The following is a 25,802-nucleotide window of genomic DNA, read 5'->3' as shown; positions in this document are numbered from 1 at the left end:
GTCTCATTAGAGAGCAGCAGAACCAGTGCCTGCTCTGCCCACCAACCCTCAACAGAAAACAGCAGGAGATGAGTTAGATCGAGGGGTCAATGACTTGTCTGCGTCTGAGACTGTTGCGGTACGATCATTCTGAACAGGAAAAAAGCTGGATATACATCTGTAGATGTATAATGAATTAAAGTCACAATTTTGTTTGCATGAATATGCAACGAACTGAAGGGAAAATTACATTAGCACTATTATATTATTTAAATCAAATGTGGCGGTGGCAGGCTTCCAATCAAATGTTTTTTTTTTTTAATGTTTTTGAAAGAAGTGTCTTTTGCTCACAATTGCTGCATTCATTTGAGTGAACATACAGTAAAAGATGAATATAGTTAATTTTATTACAACTTAAAACAACAGTTTGATGGCAAAGCTGAATTTTCAGCAGGCATTACTGCAGCCTTCAGTGTCACATGACCCTTCACAAATCACTGTAATATGCAGATCTGGTGGTCAATAAAACATTTCTTATTGTTATCAATACTGAAAACAATTGTGCTGCTAAATATTTTTGTAGAAACCATTATATATTTTTTTTTTTATCAAGAATCTTTGATAAATAGAAAAGTTAAAAAGAACAGCATCTGAAATAGAAATCTTTTGTAACAAAGTTTTTACTGTCACTTTTTATTAAGTGAATTCATTTTAAATAAAGGTATTAATAAAAAGTACAACTTTTATTTTCTAAAAGAAAAAGAACAATCTTACTAACCCCAAATGTTTGCATGGTTGCTTATGCACATCCTATGTAAATAATATGTTGTATTAACTGAAAGATATAAATAGGGGCCTAAAAACAAAACTAAAACTGTGATTATTCTGCTTAACTTTCATTGTCCCAAGAAAGGATTTCTCGAACTCAGTCCTACACAAATAAAATGGGTGCAGAAGCAATTTAGCACTGATAGATACATAGAAATGCAAAAGACCATTTGAATTGCTGCAGTGGAAGCTGAAATGAGGAATGAGCAGACATATTTACCTGCTTGCAACTGACAGGTTTGCCATTCATATCAGTTGTGGGAGGAGCCAGTGGTTCCCAGTCTCTGCCTTTGTTGTAGGTGATGAGAGTCATTACTTTTCCATCTACCTTTTGATTGGCTAAGAATACGCCCTTGATGCCACGAACCTGATGAACACACACAACCAAAAGATGTAGCAGAGTTAGTAGACATCAGCGGCACTGTCACCCAGTGTGTTTTTGAGATATTATAGGTAAAGATCTCTAACAATGTAAATTTGACCACAGCTGAGCTATTTTTAGTTCATTATGCAATAGGTTGGAGCTCACACTGCCTTGTCTTCAAAGGTACTTGTGGGGTGAAATGCTGACCTCTAGGATGTCGATGAGGACATTCTCTTCAGGCTGCTTGGTGCTGCGGACGTTCTCCAACACAATGGAGTAATAGACTCCTTGTGGATCCGACTGGTAGAGGTTGTACGTGTCTGTCTGATACCATTCTTGCAGAGCCAGGAATACCTGATTCTCGTCTGTACTCACAATTTGCACATCCTGCACAGAAAGACAAAAACAAAGAGAAGAAGAAAAATACAACCACGTGTAAGGATAAAAGTGAAATAAGTTCAATGAAAATGAGAGTTTATGTTTTCCCAGTACAAATAATTAACATCATGATTTGTTTGTGTTTGCATCTTTGTGTGAAGAGAGACACACAATCACTTGTGCTTATATAAAACAACCACAGAAAAGGACTGCATATAAATCTTTGGTGTTTATACTTGGTTGCTTTGAAATGAAGAGTTTACTTTGAGCTGCTCTGAAGAAATGTGTTGGAACATGAACTGTTTAGGGACAGATTTAGATTAAATGAAAGCATGAGCATTTAATGAATCCATCCTATAATTAGCTCTTCTGGTTTGCCTTAAAAAACAGAATCAACATTAAGCTCCTCAGTTTTGGTAGCTTAGCTGCATACAGTCGTGTGCTGTGGCAATGACTGGGCCAGGACGGGGGAGTTTGTCACCATGTTGTTCTTCCCGATAAAGTGAAAGTGGGTCGCATTAATTTAGGCGCAAAGATGCCCCCAGCTGAATTCATTCAGAAGAACTTAAGTGAAGAGCTAGCAAAGTCCCTGAAGTGCTGAGTGGCTTTAATGTGCTTCAGAGACCAAATTCTAAGGCTATTTCTCACTTATGTCCCACTAACAGCAGTTTAGAGGCACTGAACCCCCTCTGTGAGAGGACAGTTACACAACACCTGTTTGCTCTGAGAATTATAGAATGGAATAGGGAAGATAAAGGATAAATTAACACACTTAAAGAGCATCTGCAACTACTTGTCATGATTCTGCCCGCGTGTCCTTGATTTTTCCTAGTCTTGAGGCAGGATCATGACAGACCCATGTTTTGTGTACAAGCATATGGCCTTGCCTTTGGGCCATGTGCTTGTGTTGTCTCGTTCCCTTGCCCCGCCCCCCTTGTTATCCTAGTCGTGTCGTGATTGTCCTATCTGTAACACCTGTCGTGTCTTGATTAGTTCCCCTATTTAGATCTCCTAGTGTGCGTTGTCTTTCGTCGGTTCATTGTACCTCTGATGTGATTTGTGTGTTCCTCACCTGTGATTGAGATATTGTATCCTGTATAACCGTGAGTGTTATTTGTAGTTCGTGTTCTCCTGTTTTGAGTCTTTGTTTATCTTGATTAATCAGTCCTGTTTAGTTATTGTTGTATCTGCCCTAGTCCTGTTTTCCCCCTCGTGGGTTTTGTTTTTCCCTTTTTGTTAAATAAATCCTGTTTCGTTACTTCCGGTCTGCACCTGAGTTCCTCCTTACCAAAACCCTGACACTACTTGTATGTATGCATGTGGACCAACACACACTGTGCATGCAGCTTCTATGTAAAGAATGATTTTAGGCACAGAAAACTTTCCAAGAGGCTTTCTGTGTAATATGTCCTTAAAATTTCTAAATATTATGACATGATGTGAGTTCAAATGATTTTGGTCAGAATGAAATCGATTTTCCAGACAATTTCATACTTCTCTGACTTTTTCACTTCCCAAAATGCCAAGAAGTTTTTCTAATGCAACATAATGATGAACATTAGTTGTTTAAGTGGTGTTGCATCTGTATATTTTATACTTCTGGTGGTGCCACAGAGCAGTACCGAAATCGTGGTCTGTTTTTCTTCCTTCTCATAACCGGCTAAATTAGTTGTTTTCCGGCAAGGTGTATCAATATTTTTCATAAAAACACAAAATGCATGCAAACAAAATGGTACCATCAATATTCACAATTTCAACTTATTGTGATCAATGACCCAACTCGGAAAATCTTGGCTTAAAGAGAGTTTAGTGTGTAGAAAAAACTTAACAAAAAAACGTTATAAAAAAAAAAAGACTGTTCCAGCTCACTATCAAAGAGACTTCTAATCCTGCTTCATCCCTATGTTCTCTTCCTTCCTAAAATATTGTTCTATATTCACACACAAACACTTCTGATAAAGTAGCTACCAAATTCCCCTGAAGCCTATTCTGAAGAAGCAAATTTCAGAGAAGCTCTTATATAGAGTGGATTTTAAATGTGTCCACGACTTTACAGACATTATTTCAAATTCAATTTACACTTTTACCAACCTTAGCTGTCATGAGGTTCATGAAGACATCTGAAAATAAGTAATCACAAATTGTAATAGCTGAGTAATTGCTTCCACATTTGCTATTTAATTTTTCGATCAGATTTTGACATGGTGCTGAACACGCCTCTTGTCTAGAACTGCAGTGTAATTCCTATCTCTTGATTTGGGGTCAAATATGAACAGCTCAACATGTTTTAGTTAGTAGTGAATTCATATTTTAACAATGAGGTCATCTTCCCATCAAAGCTTACACAAGACAGTGAAGTCATTGCTGTTAAACACTGCTGTTGAAGGTTACCCCGGAGAGAGTGGAAGTTTTAAATGTGGATTATAAGCTCATTGAAATCAGCACACAAACAGCAACAAGAACAACGGAGCAAGATGATTAGAAGAGGAAGCTCTAAGTGAAGCACTTTTTCTTTTTAAGTCTTACATTTTCTTGGCTTGTCTTTGTCTATCATGCTGTGTGACGGGACACTCAGGTCCCCAGTACTGATAGCAGCACGATCAGATCTTAAGACAGCACTATCCATCTGTCTCTGACAGCAGGCACAGGAGCCCTATCAGCCAAGACACAGCTGCAGGACATTTGTGGCTCTGCCAATAGCCACAATCCCTGATTGAATTATCAGCAGACTGACCGTGGGTCTAAGATAGAAGGATGGGATAGGTAACTACACAAGTATGGATGGAAAGAGAGGAAATCTGTAAAGAAAAAAAAGAAAAGAAATGAAAAGGGATATTAAGACTCCAGCAGAATGTTTGCTTTTTCTCTGTGTCTGGTGGTTTAATTGAGCTCCAATAGTGGTGCATTTGAATTCTGGTCATGCGGCTCCATTCTTGAAGCACAGAGACAGGTCTTAATTGGCCAAAATCAATGATATTGTTTCTATTCAAAGTCTGCTTTAAGTAAAAGAGCACTGGACCCTTTTTAAGTGATTTTGTGTGGTTCAGGGATGATTGCAATTTGATTGCAATACCAACATTTATCTAAGCACTTAAACACTTAAAGCAGGCATGCAAAATTTAGAGATGCATCACAAAGTTACATTTTCCAGAATGGCGTCATTTCTCAACTACACTTAATTATTAAAGATCAAGTTGGTTCAAATGTGCCTCTTGAAATTTGACACACTGGTGTTATTTGTTAATTTTAGATGGGTTAAATTTGATGCTGAAACACTAAATGGCAAACATCTTTAAAGAGACAGATAACCCAAAACTGAAAAATCTGGCATCATTCAATTAACTTTTTTTTTCCTTTCTGAAAATCACCTACTTCTGTGTTCCACATGTATCAAGTCATGCAGGTTTTGAACAACAAGGTTGAATGATGATACAAAGTTCATTTTTGGGTGCACTATATCTTTATATATAAAGCAGCCTTATAGCCATTCATTTCCTTCATCTTTAGTTCTTCAGATATAGCTAGCTTTACTTCATGCAAATATTTGAAAAAAATAAAAATAAAATAAGCAAACAAACAAAAATTATTTGAGATGAGTTTTAAAATCAGAAAAATGAAGGATGAAAGGGGGAAAAAAAAGGAAGGAAGAAATGGAGCTTAGCTATTTAGTGCCCTAAATGTTACAACAAACAAATCGTCCCACAGGAGCCAAGGACCATCATTAATCCATAACATAAAGAAAACTTCAGGAGAGATCTGAGACTGCATACTGGAATTGGGCTTTGCATTTTTCAAAAGGCTTTCAATTATTCACTATGGAAAATATGGGCACAACATCAGCCAACCCCGTCACTCTCACACACATTCATGCTCTCTTCTGGGTTCTTGAACCGGGTGTCTACAATTTAACCTATCTGCTCAGTCAAGCGACAAGCAACCAAAAGAGCAGAGAGAAGCAGGTCTAGAAAGAGGGAAAAAACAATATTGTTTTAACCCACAAAATGACACCACAAAAGTGAAATGATAAATATATCCCCTTCTAAATTGTTCAAAAACCCTTGAATATGCACTGAGCGAATAAACATGTTCTACTTCTTCAGTAATTAAATCAAAGCTTATATCCTTTGCCATTAAGACAAATGCTTGGTAATCTAGGGCATCTTTTTATTAGTACTCTAATCTCTCTCTCTCTCTCTCTCTCTCAATCACTCACTCACTCACTCTATCACAGTGAATCAGTGGTTGGCATAGTTACAAATGCCATTGACAGCAGCTGCCCTACAGCCTATCTCCTTTCCCTGCCTCTCTTTCTTTGAGGTGAAATATACATGAAGCAGGCCCCTCTGGCCTCCATTCCAATCAATGTTATTAAATTACAGTCAGCCCGCATTTTACTGAAGTACTCCCTTGGGTTAGAGCCACAGACAGCCTGGTCAGTCATCAGCTGTTACCCTTAGCCAGCTGTCTTCTTTCAATGGCATATTACCGCCATACATCACGGCTCCTCAGTAGGTTAAACCCACATCAGGCTTGTAATGGTGAGGTATTTCAATGCTAGACACCAACTGTGCTCTTCAGTTCATATATATTGCTGCAATACGTCATAGTTAGTCTCCGGCTTTAAAGTGAAATCCACAACAGCTGCAGTTGATAAAAGAACAATAACCACCTTCAAACAGTAATTCACATTCAGTACATAGTTCATGACAAAAACTGCAGTAACTTCAAACATAAAACTTAAAAATGTAACATTTGTGCTCCAGTTTCACTGTTTGCTTCACTCCATTTGTCTGTGTTTGCAAGTTTTGGATACGCTGACAGTCTGTGCATTAGTGGTGGGTATTTTTCAGTGACTATTACTGTAAGTTACATCAGCACACAAGAACAAGTGACTGTCTTCATATATAAGTGTGTCATTGAATCATTCATTTAACCAATTTGTTCAAACTCTCTGATTCATTCAGCAATTAAAGGGCTAGTTCACCAAAAAATGAGTAAGACCCGTAAGACACATAAGACCTCAGTTCATCTTCAGAACATAGTTTAAGATATTTTAGATTTAGTCTGAGAACTCTCAGTCCCTCCATTGAAACTGTGTGTACAGTATACTGTCCATGTCCAGAAAGGTAAGAGAAACATAATCAAAGTAGTCCATGTGACATCAGAGGGTCAGTTAGAATTTGTTGAAGCATCGAAAATACATTTTGGTCCAAAAATAGCAAAAACTACGACTTTATTCAGCATTGTCTTCTCTTACGTGTCTGTTGTGAGTGAGTTCAAAACACTGCATTTCAGTGATATCCGGTTCGCGAACGAATCACTCGAACGAGTCAGTCTATTGTCCATTATCTGGCTCGGCTCGGTGTTCATCTTCAGTTCTCTCTTTACAGCAGTTCAGTCAATGTACTATTGGAGTAAATGAATTACTCCGGGATATTGCTTTGTTTGAACTCAGAGGGAGTGTCAGACACATTAAAAAAGTTAACAGCTTAAGTAATTTGTGGATAATGCGTATTATACCTAATATACATTTTCAAACGATTCAGTTCGATTTGTCGAACTGGTTCAAGAAGATCTGGTTACATCGAAGGATTCGTTTCGAACCGGATATCACTACAATGTTATGTTTTGAACTTTCTCACAACAGACACGGAAGAGAAGACAATGAATAAAGTCAAAGTTTTTGTTATTTTTGGACCAAAATGTATTTTTGATGCTTAAAAAAATTCTAACTTACCATCTGATGTCACATGGACTACTTTGATTATGTTTTTCTTACCTTTCTGGACATGGACAGTATACCGTACACACAGTTTCAGTAGAGGGACAGGAAGCTCTCGGACTAAATCTAAAATATCTTAAACTGTGTCCCGAAGATAAACGGAGGTCTTACGGGTTTGGAACAACATGACGGTGAGTCATTAATGACATAATTCTCATTTTTGGGTGAACTATCCCTTTAAACTTCATGATTCAGTCATTTAATTATTTACTCAACCAACTTGTTCATAAACACTGATTTATTCAGGAACAAAACATCACTACGTTATTAACTTACTCTAAAATACTTAATGTTAACTTGTTTACTGAACTGCTATATAAAAGCAATATCACACTTTCCATAGTGTTGTTGATCTTAATTTCAAAACAGCAATCTTGATATTTTTGATATTGCTTAATTTACAGTGATGTGATTAAATGAGACTAAACAGCAGAAAGTTAAAACTATATTTTAGAAAAACAATATGGAAACACATTTATGATATTAAATATCACTTTGCATTACATTTATGCTGAATGATTAGCACAAAAATGTGTCTGAGCCACAGCTATTTTTTTGTTATTTTAAACGTACATTTGTGCAACTTACATTTGTGACATACATTTTTCTTTTTTTTTTCTTTTTTGCAAAGAATACAACCCAAAATTGCACACAAAAGTGATTTCAGAGTAAATACTGGTCATTTAACAGCCACATTTCTGAGGACCGTACCTTTGGTAGGGCATATTTAGGGAATCTCATCTGAACAAATTCATTTCTTCGGTATGAGACATAATACTTGGTTCGATTTCCTGTAGATACCTAAAAAAAATAAAGAAAGTGTGTATTATTTCACTATCCCAATTTTGAGACAAATCACTCTCACTTTCCTATTCATCCTTTTCGATCTCAATTTACAATGTTGATTTTGCCTGCTGGTATTATCCTAACAGATTCAGTCTTTACAAGCACTGAATCAGAATCTCTGTCTGTTGGTCTCTATGGTTCACATAAATTGTGTCCATGACTCTTTGACCAAACACAAACAATTCACACACCGAAGTCCTGTTTCTCAAGGGCATATCTGAGATCCTTTTTAACAGCTGCAATCCCTTCAAAAAACAACTGAGCAGGTGAGGGGGGAATGAGATAACTTAATACAGAACAAGCAAATGTCCTTGAGTAATTGGCTAATTAAAAAAGGTCAGGGGAAAAAAAATGTTGGTTGCTTTTAATGTTGGTTAAACACCCAGAGTCCTGCAGGTGCATAATCCTCACTCTGCTATATATATATATACACAGTATGGCAGTCTGGAATACTTGATTCTGATCAGTCAGTCGTGACATACTTTACAGTAATTTTTGAATAACGACCGGAAAACTGTGTAACTGGCTGTTGTCCCTGGCAACACAATTTTTACTACATAGCTGTGCTAGTTAATAAAAACTCAGTTCTTTATCTGGCAAGCAGTCATGAAATAAATGGCATTATGTGCATTCAGAAGATCATTATCACAACAAAAAAAAACTCTTCTAAAGTAATATAAGACTCTGACCAGTGTTTATTCTGCCTGGCTGAAAGTGCCAGTAAAGAATTGCATTTAACAGAAGTGACAGTAAAGCAATTTATAATGTTAATGAATTATGAATTAAATGCTAATCCTTAGAATTTTCAGCAAGAAAATTCATCAAAGAATCCTAAAAATATACTGCCACAAAAATACTAAGCATTTTCAACATTTTCAAAATTGATGATAATAAGAAATGTTTCTTAAGCACCAAATCAGCATATTAAAATGAAAATTGGCACTGAAGACTGGACTGAAGGATGTTACAATATATTAAAATTGTATTAATAGTGTAATAATATTTCACCATGTTACTGTTTTACTCTGTTTCTGATAATAAATGCAGCTTTGATGAGCATAAGTAACAACATTAAAAAAATCTTACTGACCTTAAATTATTGACGTTAGTGTATTCTGTGGTAGTGTGTATATGACACATTATATAATATTATAATACACTGTACTCTCTGATGTGTGAATGGATCTATCCAAATAATTGTGTACATACATCATATGTAAAGACATTTCACATCATTATACCTTCACAAATATGTGTTCATCTTGCACTGAGAGGGAATTGTGGTCAATCTTCCCCAAGAACTGTGCTGTCACCATTTTATCAGAGCAATTTTGTATGAGACATGTAACATAAAGGTATCCTGGTGAAAGACAGAAAAACACACACATTAAAATGGTTAGAGGAAAAGTGAAGTTAACAATTTGACTTTCAAAAGACTTTTTAATTCTGATCATACAGCGTTTGTAAGCGAGTATTTAGAAGCCGTTCCAAAGGTAAATGGAGTAAAAAATATCTGCAAAAAAAAAAACAAAAACAAAAAACAAAACAAGGGGCTCTTAACAATATTAGCTGATGCTGATCCTCACAGGGCAAACTGTTTTGCTTCAGAATGGCAGGAAATTAATTATAGGAAAACAGTGTCAAGGTGCCCTGTCGACGTGGCCTTCCTCTTTAGAATCTCACACAATAGATGGCTCAGCAACCTCTACAAAACACACACTCTCACACACACACACACACACACACACACATGGACAATCATGGACAACCAATTGGAAAATTATGAACAAATTTGAGGAGAATGCTTACTCCAAAAATCATGGCCAAAGGTTACATATCAAAGTGGGGAACTTAATTGCTATTCTCATAATGTTGTTTCCTCTAATTCTCTGTGGTTTTATTTTTTTGTTATTAATTTTAGGCAAACAAACAGGCATACTACTTCACTGAAGAGGACGAATGGATAGTCAAAGCAGTACAGCAGAGAAATTCATTAAAAAGCAATTAGAATGGCTGAATGCTTTGCTTCTGTCTTCTGTCACACAAGGTCAGATGTGCACACACACACACACACACACACAACCAGCACATCCTATGAGAGGCTGAAGGAGTCACTGAGTTGGAGAAAAAACACTTCGGGTCTGCGTCTGTCAGTGTGACACAAAGTCAACAGGTACACAGCTGAAAGTTCATTCATCAGAAGAAGGGCTTGATGTACTGTATGTGTCCAGTGGGATTTTCTCATACTGGTTAGACACATCTCTGTGTATGTGTATGTGTTTGTAGGTTGCAATGTGGCTGTCAGGTGGCGTTTAACCTTCACTGGCTTGAGTGTGATGGAGCTCGGAGTTTGCATCTGCACGTCTGCTCTCTTTCACACACACAAACACAATTTTGCTGAAAGAGGTTTGTTTGAAACTGACACCCTAAACATCCCATCCGCCCAAACTGAATTGAAATGAACTGTTCTATAAACACATGAGCTCCCTTACCACCACTGATGTCTTGAATCTCCATATGAACCAGATCAGGATCCACATCCACCCTGGTCACGGCCCTTAAACAAAGCATACACTTATTATGTAGTAAGAGAGGGTCAAACAAGACTGGCTAACACACAGAAGGACATCTTAAAGGGTATAGTTCACTCCAAAATTACAATTCTGTCACCATTTCCTCACCTTCATGTTGTTCCGATGACATCATTTAACAGATAAGGGGAAACTTTGAAGACTTTTCTCTCACACAAAGACCTCAAATATAGTGCATAACTATTTTTATGATACTTTTTTGGGGCTTTTGTGTCCTTTTTGAAGCTCGAATACTTCAAAACACACACAAAACAGTAACCAGTGACAGTTTTTGTTTTCCGTAGAAGGAAAAAAAAGTGAAATAATAGTGACTAAATGATGACAAAATAGATGTTATTTTTGCTTTAACCATCCCTTTAAAACATCTGCTCAGCAGAATCTTCTCAACCACAGAGACACATACAAAGCCCTTGGTTTCAAGGAATGCAGACAGCTCACTGTCTTCTGTCTAGCTGTGTTAAAGACAATTGTTTGGAGGTTACTAAGCTGCTCAGTGAAGTTCTAGCTCAGTAAACTCGCACAAAACCTTCATCATTTGCAAGCATTTTAACAAGCAGGAAATTAACAGAACCTTTTAAGAAAGTGTGTTGATTTAGTCACGAAAAGTTCAGACTTCATGCATTCCGTTCAGAGCCGATCGTGACAAAACTGTAATGCTATCTGTCAGGATGTCCAGCCAATGGTTAGGGTGAGGGGTTAGTCTTTGTTTCAGCATTGTGTGGACATCTCAGGACTTTGACTGACAAGATCAATGAAATCGGCTGCTGGGAGAGGTTTGCACTTAACTGGCTTAGGAAGAAAAAAGAAGACATTTATGTCCATGTATATATCAGACTGTGTAATCTTCAGCATTTCAGCTGGAAAATAATGGTTCTAAATCAACGCTGTACTACATAAAAAATATTTACAGCAGCATAATAACTACATAATCTTGCTCCACATTGATTTATGGCAGATTACTTGACCGTCATGTCTCGACATCACATGATAAGTTCTCTCCTGACCACACGGTACAGACCACCCTCCCAGACAGCATCCCTGTCCATTAAAGCCACGCTGATTTATGATCTTTCCTCTCCAGACCTCCCCTTCTGTTGTTTTATGAGCGAGGCAGCAGACAGGGAGGACGAGAGAGACACAACCCTCACTATGAACTGATTCTGTCGCGACTTCTGAGGCAATTCTCTGAGATGTTTTAAAGAGGTTTGGAGACAGTAGAGAGGGAAGGGGTACGACCCTTATCAAACCCCCTGCTGCTGAGGAATAGAGTAAAAAGAGCTTCAGATTTACAGTGTCACTGTAAAACCTCTAGCCAAATGAAATGTGCTGGATGGGGTTTATTACGGCAGAAGCTGACGGGAGCTGACTTTTTCACCTTTGATCACTATCAACCACAGACAAACGATACAGAATCATATATTGTGTGTATGTGATTCTGGTAAAGTGTGCTGGGAGGATGGCACGCAAGCAGAAGACCAAAAGACAGATCAAAACAGAGAAAGATAGGGTCGGACAGAATGACTGGTTGGGGTGGAGAAATAAATCACTTCTGTACAGGATTTCAATGCCAGCTGTGGTAGCAGTGAACCATAACCAGGGAGCGAAGGCATGGAAAATGAAAAAGTGGTCGACTTCCACTAAGAAGGTGGATTTAAAAGAAAGTCTCAGAGGGCAATGTAAAGTATAACAAAACAGCACTGACACCCAAAGAAAGACTTACTTTCTTCTGTGGAATACCAAATAATTTAAAAGCTGTTGTTTTCCAGTAGAGGTAAATGGTGACTGTGGTCATCAAGCAACATTTTAAGTGAAACATAGCTCATATTTTAGTCTGTTTCCCATCATATGTCATCAGAAGTCTTAAATACCACCTTTACAAGGATTTTATTTTATTTTTTCGTAGCTTTACAGACTCTCATCCCCACTGTATGGAAGACTGCAGCTCAGACATTCTGCTAAATAGCTGATTTGATTTCCCACAGAAGAAAGTCATACAGGTTGGAAACAACATGAGGTTACTTTAAGTAGTATACAGAGTGACTTAAAAAAAATCAATTATTATCATAAAAAAAATATTTAAAAAAAATCACCAGAAAACTCTGTCTTTAGTAACACGCTCCTGTAGCAGAGTCCATTTGTGACCCAGATCGGTGGAGATATACAGCTGAAAAATAAAGAAAGACAAATAAATCACTATTTACTGTCAACAGAAGCTTGAAGCAATGGTCATAACATTGATTTTTAGACTGGATTAGATTAAAACACGCTTTGCATGATCCTTTTCAGGATCATGAGAATTAGATGAGAAATTAATTGTATACTGTATATAGCAATTAGGTTGTGGGAAACTGTACATATATACCAATTAAAATCACATATGATGAGTGTGTGTGTGTGTGTGTGTGTGTGTGTGCATCTGTCCCCAACTGATCATCCCTATAATGAGAATATATTGATCTCCACTTGCATGGAAAATACCCATCAAACTTCATCATAACTTTTCATTGTATCTCAGAGATGATAAATGCAGCGTGTTGCAAGCAATGTTTAGGGGTTTTAGCAATTCATCATCTGCACATAAACACTCACGCACACACACACAGATCTTGCCTTGTTGTTCACCCAGCCGTTAACAATGTAAACATGCTCTTTAGCGAGAGACAACCATAGCCTGAAGGCCAAACAGTGCTGCTCATAACTCTAATAATGAGGATGCCAATATGCTGGAGAGCAAAAAGCAGAGCCATAAACAAAGCTGGGTGAGAAATGTGTTGAGAACAGTTGGTCAAGGCATTCAGCCGAGACCTAAATCATTAATGCTGAAAAGGCCACAAAGACTAATTCAGGAAGTTAAGCCTGACAAGAAAATCTACAAACATGCAGCTGGAATTAAGACATATTATGGTCTTGCGAGCAACTTGTTTGAAGCTGCCAAACAAAACACTGACTTCAATTTGTGTCATTAATATTCATTTACTCGACTGCATGAATCTGTATTGGCCAACACTTTCATCACTGACCTTCGCCTCCTTGCTGTAAGCCAGAAGTTTGTCTTCCTCAGATGGATGGAAGAGGAGGGTATCTACAGTGAAGGAGACAGGCTGCCGTTGGAAGGATGAACCCTCATCTGTGCTGATGAAGAGCATCTGGTCCCGCTCATTGATGCTGGAGCTCACCAAGATCACCTAAAATAACACAATGTCTTCAGTGACTGCATGCTAGATGTATGTTAGTTAGTGCTTCCTAAAGATTTTTTTAAAGAATGTGCAATATTTTACTTTTTTTTAAATATGCACAACATAATATATATATATATATATATATATATATATATATATATATATATATATATTTGCAATTTATGTTTATATTGTATTTACATGTTTATAAAGACATTATAGTGTATTTTTTGTCATCTAACTATGATCCGTTCACTGAATTACAAAACCAGTTTTGGTAAAGTGTCACTTCCATTTCATTTTTATTGTTTCAGATTTCTATTATATATGGCCAATCCTACTCAAGATCATCTAATTACTGTACAGTAAAGCTGTGAACTATATTATACTCACACACACACACACACACACACACACACATATACACACACACACTCACTAAAGCACACTAATGTATATTTTCTGTTTTTGTTGCCCAACACACACACAGGTTACAAATAAAAGATAAAGAGGACACATAAAGGTAAAAAAAGTAAATATATAAAAATATAAAAAGTTTTTTTTTAATTGCCTTCTCTACCTCTGAATTTCCCAGAGTTTTGCAAATTCACCAAACAAATCTAACTTTTTTCTATACAGTTCCTTTAACTACCTTTAAGTGGCGCTGTTGTTCAAGCAACTGTGTACTGAAGGGTCTCTAACGGGAGGCAAGTTCACTACCTGCTACCAGAAGAGAAAAACAAACTGGGATCCTCACAGGGACTGACAAACAGAGGGACTCTCAAAGGGATCTCTGTAAAGCAAGTTATCCATCCCAAAACAAAGACTCTAGGGGAAAAAAGGAAAGAATCTCCTCTCTGTAAGACTTCCCTCTTAAAGCAATAACTCGCTGAGTTTAGCACAGAGCCCCCTTTGTGGTCTGTGGATAAAAGCCATCAGACAACATCCTGTGACTGTCCCAGAGGAGTATGGTAAGCTGGCGAGGCTGGAAGAGGCTATAGAGGCCGGTAAAACAACATGGGGCAGAATGTGGTGTCTGATGGCGCTTTAAGAGCGTAATCACGTGCCTGCGATGATGTCTGACTGCCACTTCAGGATTAGGTTTTAGGGAATGTCTGTAGGTCATGTAATCGGTTATAAGATTAATCTGCTTAAAGATTTCCAACCGGATCCTCTTTCACAACAGGCAAGTGACAATGGGTCATTTATGTAAAATGAAGCTTTGTATGTCTATTTCTGATTGGATGAAAGACAATGCAAAGAGCTTGGTGGATTTACACACATACATGAGAGAACAATCCTCCTGCTTGTCTCAACATTCCTATGAAATTGTTCAAATGTTCAAATGCTTTACATTTACACAGCATTCATGAACGAGATCACATCAGGGTTGCCAACTCTCATGCATCTGGCGTGACACTCACGCTTTCAGCATCTATCTCACTCTGAAGTCCAAGTGTGAGTGTCACGCCAGATGCATGAGAGTTGGCAACCCTGCCACATGATTGTATTCACCTAATTACTCATACTAATGAACAGCGGTAATATTCATGATGTGACAAAACTCTGAACGAGTTGCTAATTCAAACACTCCTCTGAGTCTTTCGGTGCAGTGGAACTTTGTAAACAGAGCAGTCAGTGAAAGGGACAAACATGTCTGAGTGTACATGTGTGCGTAACCACTTTTACTCAATGCAGCTCTACTAATTTTGCTTTCCACCCAATTTCATATGCAAATTGGCAGTTTTGATTTCCAGTCAGTGCTGAGCGAGAAAATGAGAAGCAAAGAGAGATGAAGAGGGGGAGAGAGTGAGAGAGTGAGAGAGGTCTGTTCTGTGCACCTGAGCTCAGCCACTGGAACAAAAGACAGACTTGAAGAAAACTGACTGCGGCAATGGCAAATTTTCAATACTCAACTGCACAAAGCCGAGGGGAGATTTGTGGAGTGCTGTTTGAATGCTGAAAGCTTCTCCTGAAACAACAGAAACCTGCTCGGGTTTGCATTCTGGCTTAGCTCTACTGGATGCACTTTCTTAGAGAGAGAAAGAGAAATAGGATTCCTAGAAGAAATGATTTTCTTAGTGAGAGTCCTCAAACAGACAGTGGGGTCAAGAGTCATTAGTGGCACAGATTAAAGGCAAGTCTGGCATCATTTACTCTTCCTCAAGTCATTCTAAACTAAACGTGATTTTTTTTTTTTTTTAAACAGATCCAGTTCATACAACTGGTTTAAAACAAACAAACAAAATTATTTCACAAACCTGCCCAACGCTTGAGTCTAGTCTCAGTGGTTTTTAAGTGAACATCTCAATGGAGTGAATATTAATTCGACTTTCACTGTATGGACAAAAAATGAAGATATTAAAATAATAATACAAAAAATAAATAAAAAACACTTATCAAAGATAATTCTTAGACATTACTTAAAATATTTTTCACTGAAGAAATAAACTCATCATACAACTTTGGGACAACATGAGGGTGAGTAAATGTTAACATAATTTCCTTTTTTTTTTTCCGGTGAACTATTCCTTTAAAATTACATTTTGTCCTCACACAAAGACTTGCAAGTCCTGAAATATAGCATTTGACTCTGATCACTATGAACTGTCATTGAAAAATACATTATTTTGCATACGGATTAAACTAAGTGTAAATAAATAAAGATGTGTGTGAACTATCCCTTTAAGAAAGCCCCTCTGCCAACAGGCAAGCTTGTGACATCACACATATACAGAAAAGATTCCCCCGACTCTCTTTCTCTCCAAATGTGGAATACGGAAATATTCTCCCAGACACATCAAACACTTTGAATAGACATTAAGCGTCTATTATGTCTGTGTGATAGTGTGAAGGTTCAGAGGCCAGTGAAGAGACTCCCTTTTCAAGTGAGACAAAGGAAATGTGTGTTTGTCTGTGCCTGTGTGTGTGTGTGAGAGAGAGCTGACCCTTCTCTAAATCCAGGTCTCACAGGTAATTTGTCAGGAGCATGCTTGAGGTGAAAGCACTGTTATTAAGTCCCTCCTGCCTGTCATAATGGCTCAACTCAGACTAAAGAACAGCCCACACATCAAACACCTACACCAGGGACGAGGACCCATGAAAACACTGAAGACAAAATGAAAAAATGGATAACAATGCTCACACTGTGTGCATGATCACAGCTTTGTGCTTGGGGCTACTAGGTTACATTTGTTTTTTTTATTTTTTGTTTTATGTTTTGCTCTGTAGGTGCAGTTCTTGGCAGAAATTATACAGTTTCCTGCACTGTAGGGTCTCGGCTCTCTGACTATGACCTAAGGAAGGCGTAATTATGTGCACCTTGACTGCTGGCAGAAAAATAGCAAAACACATCCTTAAAAACATGTTGTGACTAAGCAATACAGTTAAAGTGATGTTAATATGTGGGATTGTAGGGGTGATCATGTGATGAAGTGATACATTTTCTTACACCATGTCCTGTCCAAGAAAGATGCAACATGTTTCCAGCAACAAGTGCTTTATTCACCCTGAAAGACAGACTACTGTGTGACATGACACAATCTCTGCCAATCAGAAGATATTCAATGGTCCATGATCTAGGCTATAAATTAAGACTTTTCATCATGATTCAATCTGACATCTACTCTCTTAGCCAGAGATACAATATTTGCTGAGAGCTCAAAACATAACATGAAACAATTTAATAAGATTCAATGAGATGCAACAAGATAAGCAATGATAATATTCAAGAAAGTCTCAGTATCTTTTTATTGCAACAAGATAAGCAATGATAATATTCAAGAAAGTCTCAGTATCTTTTTATAACAATTCTTCTAGTTGTCTCTTCAAGAGTTTTTTCCCTTAAGACACTACATGTAGATGTGGCTAACATGATCTATGTACATTTTTACAATTATACTTGATCAGTGCACTGATCCATATCAATGTATCAGTAAATCCATAATTTTTTATTTTGCGGGCAGTGTGGGGGGCTGGGGTGTGGTTGGTTGGTGGTAAAACTAATGTTGAAAGTGCCCAAAGCAGCGCAATCTCAAATATCAAAACTCAAAATATGTAATTTCCATACCTAATATACATATTTTACAGTCACTGTTAAGCATATTTATCATAAACACAGCTAAAAAGCTTCCTACCAGTGGGCGTCCTCCACAAAACTTAACATCTAACAGTTTTATCATAGGTAGAATGCAAAACGCTTCAATACAAGCATTTCAGTCAAACGCAACTTATGCAACATTTCAAACCTTTAACTCAAGGGGGAAAACCAAGCCATGGCAACAGTTTAAGAGTAGTCCAATTCCATAGAAAGTTGACAACCCTGCATCCAACACGAGCTGCAGGAGTCAGATTTGACTGATCACGGGTTGAGTGGAGAGACAGACCATGCTGGAGGATTTGCTGCTCAACCGATCCTGAGCTCATTGACATACTGTATAGCTGATCTCTCTTTACACAGAGGGCATGTGATCACGAAATCCAAAGTGAACAGCAAGCACTCATTGAAAAGAGATTATAATCTCCTCATATAGAAACCATGTGATGTCCTGTCGCTTTTCACGGTCACAGGTGGTGAATGGAAAAAAAAAACATTACACTGAGATGGTTTTATCTCTTGTCGCATTCATATTGTGTATAACTGTCTAACAGTCTAATTTCAACATGCAGTTTACATCTGATGCATATGGGACACAAAAGTGGAAACACTTTAGGAAGTCATCATTGGATTGGTTGAATTATACAGGATGAAAATATTTAAAGATCATGGCATAGAATCTTTAAAATACGTGTGAGAGTTCTACACACCGGTCTGTTATTGGGGTGACATTTCCATGGCCCGAAATGTGACGCTAAACTGAATGAAATGTGACTGGTTGTTTGATACGTCGGTCAAACGGCCTCATGGGTGGGCCTTGGCCAATGAAAGCTGTCATGGCTAGGCGAGACTAGTTGAAGTGTAACCTAAATGTAATTGGTCAACTCGGTGTTGTTTTGATCAAATGAATTGCATTTGTGCTGAAAAACAAGGGTTCTAACTGATGTAGTCAGAACCTAGTTTACAGGACTAGGTTTTTTGGAATCCTCTCAAGGACTCCTGCATTCCGACTGGTTGCCGCACAACCACGTCATAGCTCATTACCATAAAGTTGACCTGACTTCAACTCTCCTCGACGCCCTCACCTTCAAAAGACGTGCTGCACCACTGCTTGCCACCGGCTCAAATTGAAAATGAATGACTTCTGGCAACATTGACACTCAACAGCGGCAGTGTGAATGCACGGCCACTCTTTAGCTCTGCCCACGGTGCGCCTCCAGGAGTTCGGCTGTTTTCGGAGAGTTTGTAAAGCTATATATTTCTTTTCTAAATATGATAAAACTAAAGACTTTTTGGAGATATGAAGGATGCAGTACTACTCTAGAGGTACTCAAGATTAATATGAGATTGGGTGAAATTGCTATCCACTCATACTGTAGTCAAATTATACAGACATCTAAAAGAAAAGTAGTTCCTGAAAAATGCTTCTTGAAAAAAAAACATATGTAATTCTAAAGTGTTATATCAAAATAATTCATATTTTAGCTGTGGGAACAGTTTGTCGATAAGATGATCAATCAAATATTGATATACTTTAGCCTTCAAACTCTTAATTAGTCAGCAATATATTGGAGCCTTGGTTTACTGTGATGGGAAACAATCTGATTAGGCCCAATCACATTTACTGTACTTATTTGTTTGCTAATAAAATATGCTAAATAAAGTCATGTTTAGATGTGTGTTTCCACAACTGTAATAAAAATATATAACTAATGATATAGATGTGTTCCTGGAGACAAATTTGAAATAATCTAAACTTAGCTGAACTGTGACAGTCCTCGAAAGGAACTCATTTAGATCCCTTCCCCAAAAGCTTATTAGAGATTAGATTGAATTGGGGCATTTGGAAATTGCTGAATTATGTAGGTAGATTAATTAATGCCAATGATATATGCCTTTCAGATTCAATACTGGAATCAATCAGTTCTACTACATTAATAAGCACAGACAAAAAAAGCCAGAATCTACATTAAAAGGGATGATGCAGTGATTCCCCCATTCTCATAAACACACAAGACTCAAAAAAAAAAACTAAAAAAAAAATTCTAATTATTTTGGGAAATATGTTAAAATGTATTTGTCAAACAATGATTAAATACACTTTAATATGTATTAAATACGGTTGAGAGAGTGCTACACTACAGAGCCCTGCACTACAGAGACTTACTTTTTTATGTCATGTGCGGTGCCCCATACTACACTCAAATTATCAAAATTAATACACAAAAATCTTCTTTCTGCTGAGTTCTGCAAACATGAATTTCATGTAAACCTGCAACTTTAAAACTCTGTTATAAAAAGCAGAAATGAGCAATCACATAATCTGTATGACCTAATGAACCTATGTCGATCAAATAACAGTAGGAAGGACCCAATGTGAAAATTTCTCCATATGTAGTCACCAATTCCAAACAGTCTGTTTGGGTGAACACAGCACAGATTCTCCACAGGGAAAGCTTAATCTCCTTCCCCGTCTCAGCAGGGGCTCTCTGATTCTGACTCCATTGAGATCTGAGTGAGTAATCTCAGCACACCACTTTAAACGTGCAAAAAGCGCCATCTGTGCATTTGTCTCCGTTATGATAACATCATTACAGCAGATTTGATGGGAGGATTTTAAAACAGCAGTTCATATAAAAGCTGCTACTCTAAGCAGTCACTGTTCAAATTTAATAGAAAGGATTGGTCCTTCAAGGGTCCATTTAAAATTAATTTTAGAATAATTTTACACATATAACTTAAAAATTAATTAATGTACCTATCGTAACAGCATAATTTGTAAAAAAAATAAAAAAAAATAAATAATAAAAATAATAATTAAATAAAATTATTATTACGAATTCGTACGACCACACTCATACAAATTCATACGATTGTTGCCAAATCGTACGTATTTTACGAGTTGCACAATTCGTATGAATTAACCCCGCCCCTAACCCTAACCATCACTGGGGTTTAGACAAATCATATAAAATCGTACGAGTGAGGTCGTACAAATTCATACGAATAAGTCACCTCGTAAAATACGTACGAATTGGCTGTGAGATAGCGTTGGTTTCTTCCTGCCTGAAATAGAAATCGGACATTTCAAAACCATTTTTAGGGACGGGAATTGTAAGGAAGTTACTCAGTGGTTCCTTTCAGAATATTTGAAGAAGAAAAAAATCTGCAATTCTTCTGCCAATCGTTGACTCATTTCAAAAACAATGAACAAAAAATAAACTAACATTTTTTGTGTGTGGTAACATCATTCATTAAATAATGAACTATGTATATATATATATATATATATATATATATATATATATATATATATATATATATATATATATATATATATATATATATATATATAGTTAATTAAATAACTTTAGCTAACATTAATGATCTGTAGTTCATTAAATTAAATTAACTGATAAATTGTTCCAGCTGATTTTTTTAGTAACACTTTACAATAAGGTCTAATTTGTTAATATTATTTAATGTTATTAACCAACACTGAAATTAAAATTAACTTAAATGAATAAATACAGCATTGTTCATTCCCAGTGAACTTCTGTAGTTAACAAACAATAACTCAAACACCAAAAACCGCACACTCATAATAGTTATTAACTCAAGTATTGTAATTCTCTGTTTATTTGTGCTTGTGATTCACTAAGAGAAGAACCATCTCATGCGAATTTTTCTCTTTGCAGATGGACTTCACTGGTCACGCTGTATGTTTCATAGTTGAAAATCATTCAGTTCCAGTAAAAATCTGCTTTTGGTTCCGAGTCCTATCATACACACTGAGAGCTCAGTTAGAGATATGTAGTCAGAGATTATGAATTTGCCCTTTAGCTGACAATTTTCATCATCTGCTACACTAATTACAGCAACAGTACTCCTGGAGCACCAAGAGGCTAAGTGTCATTTGCTCAAGGGCACAGCTATAAGAGAACAGTGCTACTTGATTGCAAAAGGTCAACCCTACATGAGACTAGCCCTCTGTGACCATTCACCTACTATCAAAACTACTGCTAGGATTTAGGTGAACATAAAACATTGCAGTGAATGAGGTCTAGTTACATTATTAACCTCATGCTGTACTACACAATTTTCATCATGAAAAGTTTTACACCTTTTTTCTGTGCTGTGCAGATCTCAGAGGCATTAAGCAAATAGTTTAAGACCAGACTCTGTATGTCTTGGCAGAAACGCACACTAGCTAATATATTTTTGGACGGGGCTGTGCATGCTCAAACCTTTCAGCATGTCTGATTGATTATCATACATGCAGGGCCTCTCTCCTCTGAAGAATTGTGGGGTTTAAAAAGCAAACACAAACTTCGCCAGTAATATCCCTAGCACTCACTGCGGGTGAAATCAAACGGCTGCACATTCACAGGTACAGGTCTGAATAGCTGCACTTGTACTGTCATCATCCATTAAGCATTGTGCCACATGGGTAACTGCCATTTCAATTTGTTTGTCTGACACAGATATGTCTCAAATGGAGAAAATGGCTTTGGATACAGATGCTTAATTCAGGCCTACAAAAAAATAAATAAAAAAAATATGCATCCCGGTGATAAAATGGTTGCTGTTATTTGACTGATGATTCATGGATAAATGTGGCAGTTCTTTTTGAGGCCACAGACTTGTGTAGTCATGGTCAAATTTAAATCCTGATGGCTGCACATAGCGTATAGGGATAACACTGGGGTGGTAGAAAGAGAAAGAGAGAGAGAGAGAGAGAGAGAGAGAGAGAGAAGAGGAGTAAATAGTAGTTGGGGTAAATGAAAGGTTGACCTTTCACTCTTCCCAAAATGAAATAGAATACTGTTTGCTTTATGTATCAGCAAATCTCTATTTGAAAAAAAAAAAAAAAAAAAAAAAAAGCTTTTCCATTTCATTTAGCTTTTATTGGACCATCATGTTAAACCCTGAGAATGGCAAGATTATTTTGCCGTATATCCACTTCCAGACAGGACAATAATGAAAACAGAGAGGTCTAAGAGAGATTTGGATGGAATGGAGGCAGAAAGCAAGAGGAAATTTCTTTATGTTGTGTAATGACTTAAGACTCTGTCATGGGGAAAGGATGTACAAACAGTCAGCAGATGTAACCCCAAAACAGACCAACTATACAATTAAGCAGAATTTTCTTTAATGATATCTCTGCTTTCTGACTTTATTGTTAAAAAGTAATGATAATAACACAAAGAAAAATTCCTTTGACTCAATGAAATATGCAGTATGCTTCCTATTTCTTTCTTGATTTAATACAGTGTTAAACCAGCTAGTAATAGACCAATGTTAATACTATAAAATATATTTTTACCAACACTAACACTAATGAGCATTATTATAATTGCACCCTCGCTATATCATTTCCTCCACAGTTTTTTGGTTCTAATTTTTAAGCAGGAGGCCAAGTGTTGACAAAAATGAAGAGTCGAGTTCAGAGCTCCTCTGAAAAAGATAGTGAGGAGAGGATGCACTTGAATGATTCACCCTGAGAGAGGAGGAAGCGGCTTCTGTGTTGGACTGTGGGCAGAATGGCAGCCCAAGACACACACTCAAAATAAGAGACGATGCTAAAATTTAAACTAATGTGAGCAATGCTAACCAAACAAGATCATCCAAACATGACTGCAGTTGTAGCTCTGCAATATTGGGCGATAAAGACCCTCCTTTCCATGCCAAAGGTTCAATCCATTAACTCTGAAAACTGATCTAGTGTCAAAGGCCAGGTTACCCTGGTTACCATGTGGTCTCCATGGAGACCGCTGTTCCCAGGCACTCCTCACCAGTCGAGTGAGTAGGAGACAAACCAATTCAAACCTTCTTTGCTGTTTTGAAGCAGAGGAATAGGTGGAATAATTACCTATTGTGTCAATAATGGGGAACTGAGCTCATGTGGAAACATCATTATTCAAACTCTCTCTCTCCCCACTCATTCATTCTCACCTGCCTTATTTATTCTTAATGTCTGAGGGTGTGAAGGGAAAGATGGCAAATGTTCTTGTATTTTCACAGCTGTAGTGAACAGCTGTAAATGGATTACCGGATGTCAATAGAAACAAGGTAGAGGAACTTTTGCCAGTGTCTGCAAGGGGTGACAGAGAGGACGAGAGAAGCTGAGTTAGACACACAAGCAGATACAGAGAAAGAATGACAAGATCATTTTCCCCAACACATGTGGATATTAGGATGTTACGTTCAATCGCAAAGTGCAGACATGATGCTGTTAATGTAAGTCAATTACATCAAGAGTTTTACTTCGGCTTTTATTACAATCTATTAGTTGTATGAATCCCAAAGTGCTGTTATTTTATGGCAGATGTATGGATCCATCTGAAAATAAAACTGGATAATTTATTTAATAAACAAGAAAACATGAATATTTAGTAAAATCCAGTCCATCTGTAAAATGAAGTATCTTTCTGTGCATATTAACAGACATATTTAAATCTCAGATATTTCATTTAAAACACTGAAATCAGTGAACATTAGCATTTGCTACATAAAAAAGTTATAAATAAATGCATAAGAGACAAAAGACAAATGCTCATAATAGGTCAAACGCACAAATCATTTTTTATTACTCCTCCTTATATATAGATAGGACAGCTCTTTAATTTTTGAGTGAACAATCACTTTAAGGATCACACTGTTCTGTGACATGCACTTTTACGACAAGACGGTGGTTTGACAATCGCACAGAGCTTATGACATGATGAAAATAGCCCGCGATAGGGTGATGGCTTCTGTCAACAGTGTGACAGTGAAAACACCTATTACCCAGCACATCATGAGCAGACAACCGAGCAAGAACGAAGCAGTTTACTCTCTATTTGACAGAGAAAGATTGGGATATAAATAGCGCCCCTGAGGATACAAACATAACAGCATTACTCAAAAACTAAGTGTTAAACCACTAGCGATAATGTACTATGGAATTGGTTTGGCTTCCAACAGAAAAATCAAAATGCAAACAGAGATAAAAATTTGCATGCAGCAACAATTCATTTCTGTTAATGTCGGTGCATGTCATCTTTGGTTTGCTTCACTAACAATAATATGCAGTGAACCACAACACCAATGTAGATCTGACAGAAGAGAGCTGGGAATTAATCAGTCAAGGTGATGGTGTTGAGGCTGCGAGTGAAGCTACTGTATGTTTGCATTAATTTGCATATTATTTGAAGGGGTCTGCACTGAGTAACAATAAAAGCATTAACATCTTTGTTTAACTTTATCAACAACAGGCTTCTGTCTGATGTTGATGCAAATTTAATTTATCTTAGTTTCTTTAAACCTCCACTTTCTCAGTCCACTTATGCTGCACATCAATTGTCATGGCCTGTAAATGCAGACCAGAAAATGTCATGCAAGTTCATGCTGCATTCATTCAGATGATTAATTAGGCTGACAAGAGCCTAAAGGCTTGGGTTACCAGATGTCCCGGTTTACTCAGGACAGTCCCAGTTTTATGAGATGTGTCCCAGTGTCTTGACAGTTTAGTAAAAAAAAAATTAATATGTCAAATTTTAGGAGACTGAGAGAGAAATACAAACCTCACAGAAACATCCTGCATTTTCATTTTTCTTTAAGATATAATTTTACTGATTTCTGGTATACATTATGATTGCAGAAATCTGACTCAGCAAAATTATAGCCAAAATCATAGTGTACACTGTTCTTAAGCTGGAGATACTTTTTTACACACACACGCACGCATGCACACACACACACACACACACACACACAC

General features: G+C 37.1%; 1 protein-coding gene across 3 annotated transcripts in view; it reads right to left on the bottom strand.

Moving 5' to 3' along the window:
* The window catches only part of LOC113051626 (VPS10 domain-containing receptor SorCS2-like), a 180,592-nt gene that overhangs the window by 16,075 nt on the left and 138,715 nt on the right, over positions 1-25,802 (bottom strand). For all 3 annotated transcript variants that reach the window (XM_026215524.1, XM_026215526.1, XM_026215527.1), the window contains exons 4-10: positions 13,789-13,953; positions 12,859-12,932; positions 10,670-10,734; positions 9,419-9,537; positions 8,043-8,132; positions 1,379-1,558; positions 1,028-1,174 (exon numbers count right to left, since the gene is read on the bottom strand). In XM_026215524.1, coding sequence (XP_026071309.1) covers positions 1,028-1,174; positions 1,379-1,558; positions 8,043-8,132; positions 9,419-9,537; positions 10,670-10,734; positions 12,859-12,932; positions 13,789-13,953 — 840 coding nt within the window. The remainder of the gene's footprint in view (positions 1-1,027; positions 1,175-1,378; positions 1,559-8,042; positions 8,133-9,418; positions 9,538-10,669; positions 10,735-12,858; positions 12,933-13,788; positions 13,954-25,802) is intronic.

Source organism: Carassius auratus, chromosome 32, assembly GCF_003368295.1.
Source record: "Carassius auratus strain Wakin chromosome 32, ASM336829v1, whole genome shotgun sequence".
Taxonomy (NCBI): domain Eukaryota; kingdom Metazoa; phylum Chordata; class Actinopteri; order Cypriniformes; family Cyprinidae; genus Carassius; species Carassius auratus.
The sequence above is the reverse complement of the archived record's forward strand: the minus strand, read 5'-3'. Positions and strand labels throughout refer to the sequence as shown.